Source organism: Oryctolagus cuniculus, chromosome 2 (assembly GCF_051225735.1).
Source record: "Oryctolagus cuniculus isolate XC-2025 breed Fujian yellow rabbit chromosome 2, ASM5122573v1, whole genome shotgun sequence".
In the NCBI taxonomy this organism is placed as follows: domain Eukaryota; kingdom Metazoa; phylum Chordata; class Mammalia; order Lagomorpha; family Leporidae; genus Oryctolagus; species Oryctolagus cuniculus.
This window is the reverse complement of record NC_142868.1, coordinates 183681014-183694087: the sequence shown is the minus strand read 5'-3', so window position 1 is coordinate 183694087 and position 13074 is coordinate 183681014. Positions and strand designations below refer to the sequence as shown.

At 39.0% G+C, this 13074-nt stretch overlaps 1 protein-coding gene across 7 annotated transcripts in view; it reads right to left on the bottom strand.

Moving 5' to 3' along the window:
• Window positions 1-13074, bottom strand: part of ATAD2B (ATPase family AAA domain containing 2B) — a 221718-nt gene that overhangs the window by 100257 nt on the left and 108387 nt on the right. For 6 of the 7 annotated variants that reach the window (XR_016229549.1, XR_016229550.1, XM_002710061.6 and 3 more), the window contains exons 15-16: window positions 5744-5834; window positions 296-607 (exon numbers count right to left, since the gene is read on the bottom strand). Coding sequence is in view for 5 of the 7 variants with exons in the window: in XM_002710061.6 (XP_002710107.1) it covers window positions 296-607; window positions 5744-5834 (403 nt within the window). In the remaining 2 variants the exon portion in view is untranslated. Of the gene's footprint in view, window positions 1-295; window positions 608-4737; window positions 4801-5743; window positions 5835-13074 lie in introns of those variants that run through there. The other variant, XM_089326771.1, reaches the window with a different exon arrangement.

The window sequence follows — 13074 nt, the reverse complement described above, 5'->3', positions numbered from 1 at the left end:
TTATAAAAAATAAATGTAAGCCATTATGATTATAGTCAACTTTCTAAAGATAATAATATTCCTAAATTAAGAAGATCAGAATGTCTCAAGTAAACATTCATTCATTCATTTTACAAACATTCACTAGGCAACCAACACACGCCAGGCCTAGACCATACAGTAGTGAGAGAAATAAATATACTTTATATATTCATAGCAAACAGAAAAGAGTGACACAGAATCTTATGAGAAAATTCTACTTATCCATGCCTGTATTTGTTTCAGTTTAACAATACAAAAAAGTAGTTTATAGTACCTTCCTTTTTGTCACTCTGGCTAATTTCAGCATGAGGAAACACTTTTTGCAAGACTGCTAGGATGTTGTTGAAGCTTCTTTCTAGCAGGGGCCTTATGATGGGGGACAGGGCATGTCCTGAAGACATCACAGCACGTTGGGAAGCAGGCACAATATTCTGCATTGCATGGTAGAAGTCTTGGGCGCTGAGCACAATGGAGGACACATCCAGTTGCAGTTTATGGCTGCTGGCATAGATCTGTGGGTAACGTCTCCGGAGGGCAATCAGAGCAGCTTCAGTGCACAGGGCCTTGATGTCAGCTCCACAGTAGCCTAATACACAAAAGGAAGAGAATAACAACGCTCAGTTCATTCTTCCAAGTACCAACAGTGCTTTGTAAATACATACAACTTTATCTAAAATAATAAATACCAAATCAGTAATTACATGCAATTTTATTAGCAAAATGAGAACTGACCAATTTTTAATAGGGCTAAAATTTATTTTATTAAAATAAGGGTTAAAAACTTAATAAGACTAAAAATATTTTCAATATTTTAACTTAACAAAAATAAACTGATGATATTAAAACAAAACAAACCATAACTGCACATGAAAATCACTGATTACAGGGCACAAATTTTTTAGGAAAGGTTTGGGGCTGGCATTGTGATAAAGCGGGGTCAAGCCACTGCCTGCAGTGCTAGCATCCCATATGGGCACCAGCTGGAGTCCCAGCTGCTCCACTTGTGATCCAGCTCCCTGCTAATGTGCCTAGAAGAGCAGCAGAAAATGGCCCAAGTTCTAAGGCCCCTGGCACCCACATAGAAGACCCAGATAGAGTTCCTGGTTCCTCACTTCAGCCTGACATAGCTCTGGCCATTGCAGCCATTTGGGGAGTGAACGAGTAGATGGAAGTTTTATCTCTCTCTCTAACTCTGCCTTTTAAGTAAATACAACTTTAAAAAAATTAAAGTTTGGGACTGGTGCTGTGACGCAGCAGGTTAAAGTCCCAGCCTGCAGCACCAGTTCAAGTTCCAGCTGCTCCTCTTCCCTTCCAGCTTCCTGCTAATGCACCTGGAAAAGTAGCAGAGAATGGCCCAAGTCCTTGGGCCTCTGCACCCAAGTGGGAGACCTGGAAGAAACTCCTGGTTCCTGGCTTCAGATCAGCTCAACTCCAGCCATTACAGCCATTTGGGGAGTGAACCAGCTGATGGAAGACATCTCTCTCTCTCTCTCTCTCTCTGTCTCTACCTCTCTCTGTATCTCTCTTTCAAATAAATAAATCTTCTAAAAAATCTTAGTTTCATTTCAATTTTTCATCAATATTCTCCATTAATTTAGTGCTCATTATGTTAACATGTTATCTTGTCAAATATTATTAACTTCCAAACACATATAGAATAAGCAGAAACTTCAAAAACAGAACTATTTTCATACCAATTCTAAGTGTAACTTTCTAATAAGTTAACAACCAATTACCCCAAATATTATAATTTAAAATTGTAATTCATCTCTGATAGTTCCAAAGGAAATAAGAATGTTTAAAATAAAAACTCCACTGATGCTCCATATAGCTTAGGATGACTGACAATGTAATTCAAAGGGCTATACCAACACAGGGTATACCCTTACTGAACAGATTATGCAGCTCAACAACAGAGCATGCCCCCAGGACTCTTAAGTCATTTTACTCATCTTAGCAACAAATACATACATACAAAAACACATGAACTGTACAATCTTCATCACAAAAAGGAAGAAAAACTCAAACTAGCTATATGTTGTTGGCTTTTATATAAGCAATTAAACTTCGATTTGATCACCTTTATCAGTTATGCCAGTAGGGGGAACCATTCGAACTAGTTATAGAACACTACACTTTATATTTCTCAAGCAGCATTGTCAAGTTTATCTTTTGATAGCTCACAATGACCTTACAATACACATAAATACTGAAATAAAAATGGTTATTACAAAGGAAATCTTACTCAAAGTAAGGGAAAGCTCAGTCTGACCTGTGAAAATGTCACTCAGAAAACTATAAGCAAATTAAGCACAAACACTGTCCCATGATAATCTCCCTCTCAAATAATTTTTCAATATAACCAGATTTATTACTAGTCTCTCATTTTATTTTATATTTCTCAATTAATGAACCTGAAAAAATAATCTTTACCTTTTCATACACATTTGTTAAATAAGTCTGACAAAATGAGTACAGGATACCTACTTAAAACTATATAGTTAACAAATTAATACAAGAATTTGATTAAAGCAAATGAATTCTGTCCTCCATATCAGAGGAGGTAAAGGATAAACTACCATCTTCAAACAATATTAACCCTGTTTTCTTTCCTTCTTTAACAGTATGTATACAATTAGTAAACATACTATAAATATACTATATGGTCCTATTTTAAGTGCAAATACCTAAGTGGAGAAAAAAAAAACTCAGAATTAAGGCAAAACAAAAAAACTAATAGCAACTAACAGCATTTTCTATAGTAAATGTTATAACATTTATATCTGCCATAACACATTAATTATATAATAGTAATGTACTGTTAGTTTTTACCTAATTTATTCCACATAATTAAAAAGTTTGTTAACAATAATAGACCCAATTTAATTAAGTAAATTTTCACATGGATTATCATAACCAACAGGTCATAAAAGAAAGTATCTCCTTTACATTTGCTTACAAGTAAGAATTAGTGATTTAAATTTGTTGTTCTTAAATATTAATCTGAATAAATAATTGAAAATTATATTTTAGATTCGCAAGTCTGACAGTAAACATAGTGAACTAGAATCTCTGGTGAGTTAAATCATATATGTGTATTTTGAGAAAGCTTTAGAACTGATTCTGATATAGACAAAAATTGGGAACTACTGACTTAACACACTTCCTTCACTGGACTCTAAAAACAGAATTAAAAGTACATCATAAGAGTGACTAAATATGCTATACTTGTCTTAATTAAGCTTTTTATCCTATCATAATAATATAACTTTCTCCTGTCAAAAGGGCCTTAATTTAGAAAATAAATGACATGGTCATTCTAGTAACACTGAAATATCCTATAGACTTTTAAGAGTTAAAAGTTGATGTTAAAGTACAAACATCTTTTTGATAATCAAACCAATTCTATCATCATAATTCTTAACACTGCTCGATACAAATATCTAGATAAAAAAGAGACAGCATTCTTGAATACTACTCTTCAGATAATTTTATGAAGATGAAAATACAGTTGTTAAAAAGGTTAGAATAAAAAAAGGTCATAATATTTCATATCTTTTGTTTTAAGCACAACATCAAGCTCTACAAGACAGATACTTCACTGCTACATTTTCATTGCTTTAGCCCTCTCACTGAAAATGGAACACAGGGTTGAACTCTTCATTAATCATAAGCTCTATAACTGGTACGAAGTGTTCTTCATACCAATGTATGTTCAGAAGTTTCTCACTACTTAAAAGTCACATGCCTTTGCATGGAAAACTCTTTCAAGTGCTTGGGGATCTAATCTCAAGATAAAAGTTACCAAACCCATAACCTCTAAGAAGAGGTCAGCTATCTTTGTAGTTGTTTGTGAAGACTGCACAAATTTTTGTTATGTGTAAATCCTACTGAACTAAATGCATACATGTTAAAACATGGTAGGGATACTTAAACTGATGAGTTCATAATGGAGGTAAAATTTATTGTTATTTCATTCCTGTTTGAAGACCTGCATTTGGTATATTTTTTTAAGATGTGAACTAGTTTCTTAAATGGAATAAACGTCAAAACCAAAACCAGAAATCATTTAGTTATAATGGATTTTCATGTCACTATCCAGGAAGGAAATGGTATAGAAGCAGATTCTGTAGTACACATATCTCCACTCTGTGGGGGCAGAGGGGGAGACAAGAAAAGTTTTTCAGTCCTGTAAAAGATTGTCGTGAAAATTTAAAACCTTAAAAAAGTGACTAAAAGTTAAAATAGGTCATTTGGAAAAGTGGGAAGTACTGATCTTTGGAAATGCAAAACAAAACTAAGATCCTAATATTCAGAATGAAGAATTAAACACAGAGTGTATAAAATTTCAGATGGTAAATAGGATAATAGTAAGTAATTTCAGAATACCTATCTCTTAGGGAATTTCCAAAATGACTCGAAGACTTCTGTTTTATTTTACTTAAAGATTGTTCTGTGACAAATTCACAGAAAAACCTACCAAAATTTTCCAGTCTGATCTGAACTCTAGTACAATACTATCATAAATCAAAGGGATCAAATTATAAAAGGGAAAAGACTGGATATTTTACCAAATACCACCCTCTCCCAAAAAGCAGCACAAGGCTTTGCAAAGGTCAAGCCAAATTTACATGAAATGGGTTTGGCGCATGCTTTCTTATACCAGGCAAAGCTTAAACTGTAGTAGTGCTGGAGATATATACGTTTTCTCCTCACCAGAAGATGTCGAGGTCTTTGTGGTTCAAAAGCTGAGGGATGCTGCTTCGGAGATGGAGGTCCCTGTGGATGAAGAGGATAATTCGGATGTAGCTAACTGAATGGACTAAGGTTCTGTTTAAGTTTTCATTATCTGATGGTGGATCACAATTATTTTTCAGCTAAGCTGTTCTTTTTGGTTTTGGTAACTTTCACGTTTTCCCAAGTAGACTATTGTTAGTGGACTTATTTGGGAGAAAGATTATATATATATAAATTATATATATATATAATTTTTCTTGAGAGAATGAGAGGAAAACAGATAAAAGAGGGAAGAAGAATGAAGGAAAAACATCTGTGTGTATACGAAGTTCCTTAGTATTGTACCACTTTGTATTTCAGACCTAATTAGAATCAAAACTCTGAATTCTGTCTCTTATGTATGACCACCTGTATATGTAAGTGCTCTCTCACCACATCCTTTGAGGATAGTAGCATTCATTCACTCTGAAGAAAGATCTTCCACTCTGTGAAGAACTTAATATTAAATTGGATAGCTTCATAATTTGGAAAATATTACCAAATTCCATTTAATTCTTCTTTGAAGACCCCTCCCACCCAACTTCTTTTTAGAGCACAGGAATGAAGATGATGAGCCTACTGTGAAATCTGAAAAGTAAATGACTACAGTCCGGACTTTGACATGGAGCTTTCTCTTTCAAATTTAATCTTTTTTTCCTAGTAAAATTTCTGAGAGGGAACAATTTCTAAAAGGAGATATTGCAGTACTATTATGGATACCCAGCACTCAAGGAAGCAAGTTACCACTGAGATTTATTTATCAAACACTTAATGGCAGTGTTCAGGCTTTAAGTGAAATATTATAAAGTAAGTTTTAAATATAAAGGCAGAACAATCAGTTGCACACATAAAGACATAACTATACTCATTCACATTCCAAACATAAGGGGAAAGAGAGGGTGAACAGAACAAACGACAACAATCCAAGAATTCTAATAGCACTCACCAACACATTTTTCGGCCAATTCACCTAAAAAAGCATCAGACAATTTTGGATTCCAGTCCCTGGTATGGATCTGTAAGATGTGTTTTCTTGCCTGAGAAGAAAAGTATAGATAAGTATCATCAAAACCTAAAATGTATAAGCTGGAACAAATTTTTACTAAGAATGCACCAGAAAAACAATTGCTTATTTTAAAAGATATCCGAATAACAACCATATTGACTCTGATTCTCAGTCAGCCTGTGAGTTACGCATTACAAATCTTATCTCTGAACCAAAGGAAGGCTATTAATTTTCCCTCCAGGGTTAGAAACTTGATTAATAGTACAAGATCACTGGCCAGCGCCGTGGCTCACTTGGCTAATTCTCCGCCTGCATCCCGGGGTTCTCGTCCTGGTTGGGGCGCTGGGTACTAGTCGCGGTTGCTCCTCTTCCAGTCCAGCTCTCTGCTGTGGCCCAGGAGGGCAGAGGAGGATGGCCCAAGTGCTTGGGTCCCTGCACCCGCATGGGAGACTGGGAGGAAGCACCCAGCTCCTGGCTTTGGATCCGCACAGCGCAGGCTGTGGCGGCCATTAGGGGAGTGAACCAACGGAGGGAAGACCTTTCTCTCTGTCTCTCTCTCTCACTGTCTAACTCTGCCTGTCAAAAAAAAAAAAAAAAAAGTACAAAATAATTAACTCATCCAGGACCAGAATTCAAAACTAAGTTTTCCACCATATCATTTTTACCATATGAAACATATGAACAAGAAATCCTGGTGTATTTTAATAAGTATAACTTTCAAACAAACTTTACATTTAAATTTTACAGAACTTTTAGGTCTATCATCTGTACAAAGTATTTGAATGATAATGAGCAATATGACAAATAATTTTAAAAACAATTGTACCCTGTTTTTTTTTTCCCAAAATAGCAATCTATAGCTTAAATCTGACTATATAGCACAATCAAAAACTTCCTTTACACTTTTTAATTCAGTTGAAAGGCAGAGAGAGAGACAGAGATTTAAAAACAGGCAGCACTCCCGTCTGCTGGTTTACTTCCCAAATGCCCTCAATGAACAAGACCAGAGTAGGCCAAAGTCAGGAGCCTGGAATTCAGTCCAGGACTCCCAAGTGGGTAGCAGGAACCCAACCACTCAAGCCATGACCTGCTGCCTCCCAGGGTGTGTCATCAGCAGGAAGTCTGAATTGGGAGCCAAAGCCAGGACTCAAATCTAAGTGCTCCAATACAAGATATGACGGGGCCAGCGCCATGGCTCACTTGGCTAATCCTCCGCCTGCAATGCCGGCATCCCATATAGGCGCCGGGTTCTGGTCCTGGTTGCTCTTCTTCCAGTCCAGTTCTCTGCTGTGGCTCAGGAGGGCAGTGGAAGATGGCCCAGGTGCTTGGGCGCCTGCACCTGCATGGGAGACCAGGAAAATGCACCTGGCTCCTGGCTTCAGATTGGCGCAGCGCCAGCCGTAGCGGCCATTTGGGGGGTGAACCAAGGAGGGAAGACCTTTCTCTCTGTCTCTCTCACTGTCTATAACTCAACCTGCCAAATAAAAAAAAAAGATATGGGAATCCTAAGCAGCATCTTTTTTTTTTTTTTTTTTTTTGACAGGCAGAGTGGACAGTGAGAGAGAGAGAGAGAGAAAGGTCTTCCTTTGCCGTTGGTTCACCCTCCAATGGCTGCTGCGGCGAGCACGCTGCGGACGGCGCACCGCACTGATCCGAAGGCAGGAGCCAGGTACTTATCCTGGTCTCCCATGGGGTGCAGGGCCCAAGTACTTGGGCCATCCTCCACTGCACTCCCGGGCCACAGCAGAGAGCTGGCCTGGAAGAGGGGCAACTGGGACAGAATCCAGCGCCCCAACCGGGACTAAAACCCGGTGTGCCAGCGCCACAAGGCAGAGGATTAGCCTAGTGAGCCGCGGCACCGGCCCCAAGCAGCATCTTTTTTTTTTTTTTTTTTTTTTAATTTGAAAGTCAGAGTTACACAGAGAGAGGAGAGGCAGAGAGAGAAAGAGGTCTTCCATCTGCTGGTTCACTCGCCAAGCTGCAGCCATTTGGGGAATGAACCAGCAGATGGAAGACCTTGCTTTGTAACTCTTTCAAATAAATAAAATAAATATTTAAAAATAAATAAAAAACAAAAAAATTTATTTTTCAAAACAGTAAAAATGAAACACCAACACAGGGGCTGGTGTGTGGCACAACAGGTTAAGCTGCAGCTTGTGATACCAGCATCCCACGTCAGAGTGCCAGTGCAAATCCAGGCTGCTTTGCTTCTGATCCAGCTCCCTGCTAATGCACCTAGCTAAGCAGGGGAGCTTGGGCCCCTGCTACCCAGTGGGAGGCTTGGGTAGAGTTCCAGGCTCTTAGCTGCATCACAGCCATGCTTTTGCAGCCATCTGGAGAGTGAATAAGTGGATGAAAGAGCCTGCTTGCTTGCTTTCTCTCTCTTTCCCCCTCTCTGTATGTGCGTGTGACTCTACTTTTCAAGTAAATAAATAAATAAATCTTAAAAAAAAAAAAAAACACTGACATATAAGAATACATAATCAGCTGATACTAACAGCAGCAAGAGTCAGATCTGAATTTTTTTTCAGACTTGCCTTTTTGGGGGGAAATAAAAAATATCTTTTAAAAACTGAATATGAGGCCGGCGCCGCAGCTCACTAGCTAATCCTCCGCCTAGCGGCGCCGGCATACCGGGTTCTAGTCCCGGTTGGGACGCTGGATTCTGTCCCAGTTGCCCCTCTTCCAGGCCAGCTCTCTGCTGTGACCAGGGAGTGCAGTGGAGGATGGCCCAGGTGCTTGGGCCCTACACCCCATGGGAGACCAGGAAAAGCACCTGGCTCCTGCCATCGGATCAGCGCGGTGCGCCGGCCGCAGCGCGCCGGCCGCGGCGGCCATTGGAAGGTGAACCAACGGCAAAGGAAGACCTTTCTCTCTGTCTCTCTCTCTCACTGTCCATTCTGCCTGTTAAAAAAAAAAAAAAAAAAAAAAAAAAAAAAAAAAAACACGAATATGGAGCCGGCATTTGAAGCAGTTAATTGCCTTTTGGGATGCCCACATCCCATATAAGAGTGCCTAGCTCTAGTGGTGACTCCTGCACTTCCTATCCAGCTTTCTGTTAATGTGTAACCTAAGAGGCAGAAGTGATGGCTCATGTACTGAGGTTCCTGTCAGACACATGGGAGACCCAAATTGAGTTCCAGCCTCCTGGCTTTGGCCTAGCTTAGCCCTGGTTGTTGCTGGCATGTGGGAATTGAACCAGTGGATACAAGATCTCTCTCTTTCTCTTTCTGGATTTCAAATAAAATGAAAATAATTTCTTTATTGTAGAAATACATAAAAATGTGTTAAGAAGTTGAATATGCCTGTTTTCTCAATCCTGCTTCCTGAAAAAAAAATTTTTTTTAAAACAAGGAAATTATAACCAAGATGATAATATCTTGCTGTCTTGGGGAAGAATTTGGAGTACAGCACCAAAATAAAAACAACAAAGTTTTCAAGATAAATCCTTACAAAAAGTTAACAAAACCTGGAAATAGCTACCATTTCAAATCCAAGTTTTGTTCTTCTTTTTAAGATTTATTTATATATTTGTAAGTCAGAGTTACACAGAGAGAAAGAGATTGTTTGTCCACTGGTTGACTCCCCAAATGGCCACAATGGCCAGGACTGTGCCAGGTCAAAGCTAAGAGCCAAGAGCTTCACCAACCTGTCTCTCATGTGAGTGGCAGGGGCCCAAGCACTTGAGTCATCTTCCACTGGTTTCCCAGGTACATTAGCAGGGAGCTGGATTGGAAGCAGAACAGCTGGGACTTGAACTGGCACTCATGGGATGCTGAGGTCATAGGCAATGATTTAACATGCTGCACTACAATGTTGATCCCCAACTCCGTGTCCTAAACTAGGCACAGAGCTGCCAAGAAAAGTAATGATATAGCACTTAACTTTCTTCCAACTTGAAGTATCTGACTGAATGAATCCTAAATATAGGTCAAATCAAAATGCAAAAGCACTTCCATCCTTACAGCACATGTATTATGTAAGATGACATTAAGAATATATACAGACTGGCCAGTGCCGCAGCTCACTAGGCTAATCCTCCACCTGCATCGCTGGCACCCCAGGTTCTAGTCCCAGTTGGGGTGCCAGATTCTGTCCCAGTTGCTCCTCTTCCAGCTCTCTGCTGTGGCCCGGGAAGGTAGTGGAGGATGGCCCAAGTACTTGGGCCCTGCACCCGCATGGGAGACCAGGAGGAAGCACCTGGCTCCTGGCTTTGGATCAGCGCAGCGCGCCAGCCGTAGCAGCCATTTTGGGGGATGAACCAATGGAAGGAAGACCTTTCTCTCTTTCTGTCTCTCTCTCTCACTGTCTAACTCTGCCTGTCAAAAAAAAAAAAAAAAAGAGTATCTACAGACTTCATTAGCAGTATGAGTACTGCTCATTAAAAGACTCTTAAAATCAAAAACACATCAGGAAGTTTTAAACTGGAATGTATCTCCAAAAAGATCTATTTCTTTTCATTTTTATTTATTTCAGAAACAGATAGAAAGAGAAAGAGAGAGAGCACTCCATATACTGATTCACTCTCCTACTGCCTACAACAGCCAAGGCCAAAGCCAGGAACTCAATGCAGGTCTCTCATGAGTGGCAGGAACCCAATTACTGGAGGCATTACCTCTGTCTCTCAGGGTCTGTATTATTAGGAAGCTGAAATTAAAAACTGAGGTCAGGAACCAGAGTCAGGAATTGAATGTAGGTGCTCTGATGTGTGACATATGCATCTTAACCAATATCTTAACTGCCAGGCTAAGCACTTGCCACAAAAAAAAAATCTATTCTTATTCTTTCACTTTATAAAAAAGCAAATTTATTAAGCAACTAAATGTTTGGAGAAATGAAGTTATCTAATGTCAGCAAGTTACTGTCAGATCTTTAAAACACTGAAGTGACATGCTCCTTTGCTATATAATCCAATCAGAATCACTCTTCTTTTATCATATTAAAAACAAGACAAAGAATAAAGAATCAACTACTCTAAAGAAATCCACTATGCATGTTCCTCTCTATGACATACACAGTAAGAAGCCAAATGCTTTCTCATAGAAAATATTTTCTACTAAGAGTCAAAGATACATCCAAGCCCCTCATTTTTTATAATTCATAATATGCATATAACATTTATAACAATGATGATGACAAAGGAAAAAAAAAACAAAAGAAATTAAGAAGCATTACTACATTCAGAAGCTATATACTATTTTATGCCAATAAAGTTAACAAAATTATTAAAAATTAGAACTAAAACTTGCTTTTATTAATATTTTAATTGCTCAAATGGCAAAAGTCATGATATATTCTATTACTGAAGCCACAAGACTAATATGAGGCTGACAGATACCACTTTGAATTAACAACATAAATGTGATCTTGCTTCCTAATTCACTGACAAAACTGAAGCAGTCAAAAAAATTCCACACATTCCCACATAAAATCTATCCACCTAGCAGCATGTGCACCCATATATTCTGTCTTCCTCCAGTTATCACAGATAAATTAAACACCTCCTATCTAAAGTTATTCTCACCACTCACACAATAATCCTATTTACTCTTCCCCTATGAAGGACATCCTTCAACTTCATCAAAAATAATTTCTCCCAGCTGTTAAAAAACAAAGCTTGTTTCCATGTCCACCCCAATTCTTAACACCTCAAATCTTTGCTGCAAAACTCTGAAAAACTTGTGTAGGGGTCGGCATTGTGGTGCAGCAAGTTAAGGACCTGGCTACTCCACTTCTGAACCAGCTCCTCACTAATGGCCTGGGAAAGCAGTGGAAAACAGCCTAAGGGCTTGGGCCTCTGCCACCAACGTGAGAGACCCAGATTGTGCTCCAGATCTCTGGAATCCAGACACCAACGTGAGAGACCCAGATTGTGCTCCAGATCTCTGGTATCCAGCTGGCCCAGTTCCTGGCCGTTGCAGCTATCTGGGGAGTGAAACAGCAGATGGAAGATAGGTTCCTCTCTCTGTTTCTCCCTCTCTGTAACTCTATCCTTCAAATAGATAAATCTTTTTAAAAAGAAGAAAAAGAAAAACTTATGTCCACAGCCTCCAATTCTTTCTTTTTCTTTCAGATTAACTCTACTTCAGTTAAGCTTTTATACCCATCACTAATGAAACTACTCTCACCAGATTCACCACGACCTATAATGCTAAACAAGGGTCAGCTTCCTGTCATCTGATTTGACTTAACATATGACACAGTTTTTCACACTCTGCTGTTCTGGACCTTATTTACTATTAAACTCCCAATCTGTGTGTACTGTGCTTGTCTGTGAAGACTGTGATGGCCACAGAGACCCTCCTCAACAAGGACAATACAAAAGACAACTGGAAAATCAAGGAAATGACTTTCTCATGCTAAAATGAACATTGGCTGTGTCTCTTAAAACTTGGCACATTCCCATGTACTGGGAGAATCTAAAAGTTATGCTTTGACAGCTTTCTGTGTGTGTCAGACGTCACAAACAGGATAGGTAATGCTTCCTTATGCAGAAGCAGACTTTACTCTCTTCAGTCCTGTCTCTTACAATTAAATTTTTCCACGCACTGGTAAATTCTTGGAAGATACACTTATGCAATGAAAATGATGCTGTATATGCTACATTTCCTGTCCTAACAAAGCAAGGTAAACCCAGTGCAAGTTAAGAGGCTGTAAATTGGATTGTCAATCCAAATCTGAGTCAATTACTGGTGACTATGGAGATTAATGTCAAATTTAAGTATTAAATGTTCTACACACAGGAACCTTCTTTTCTGTATTGTTTTCTGTACAATCTGAATCACAGAGTTTTTTTACCTTTTTGTGTGCAAATAAGGCATTTTACACAGAGACCAAAGATCAAAGCCATAAAACAATATATATTCACAGGTGCCAGCACTGTGGTGTAGCAGGTAAAGCCACCACCTGTCATGCCAGTATCCCATATGGGCACCAGTTCGAGTCCCGGCTGCTCCATTTCTGATCTAACTCTCTGCTATGGCCTGGGGAAGTAGTAGAGGATGGCCCAAGTCCTTGGGCCTCTGTATCCATGTGGGAGACCCAGAAGAAGCTCCTGGTTCCTGGCTTTGGATCGGCACAGCTCTGGCCATTGCAGCCAATTGGGGAGTGAACCAGCAGATGGAGGACCGACCTCTCTCTCTCTGCCTCTCCTCTCTCTGTGTAACTCTGACTTTCAAATATATGAATAAATCTTTAAAATAAATAAATATATATATATATTCACATATAGTACCTCCTCTGCATACATATCTCCCTGTTAAACTACCATT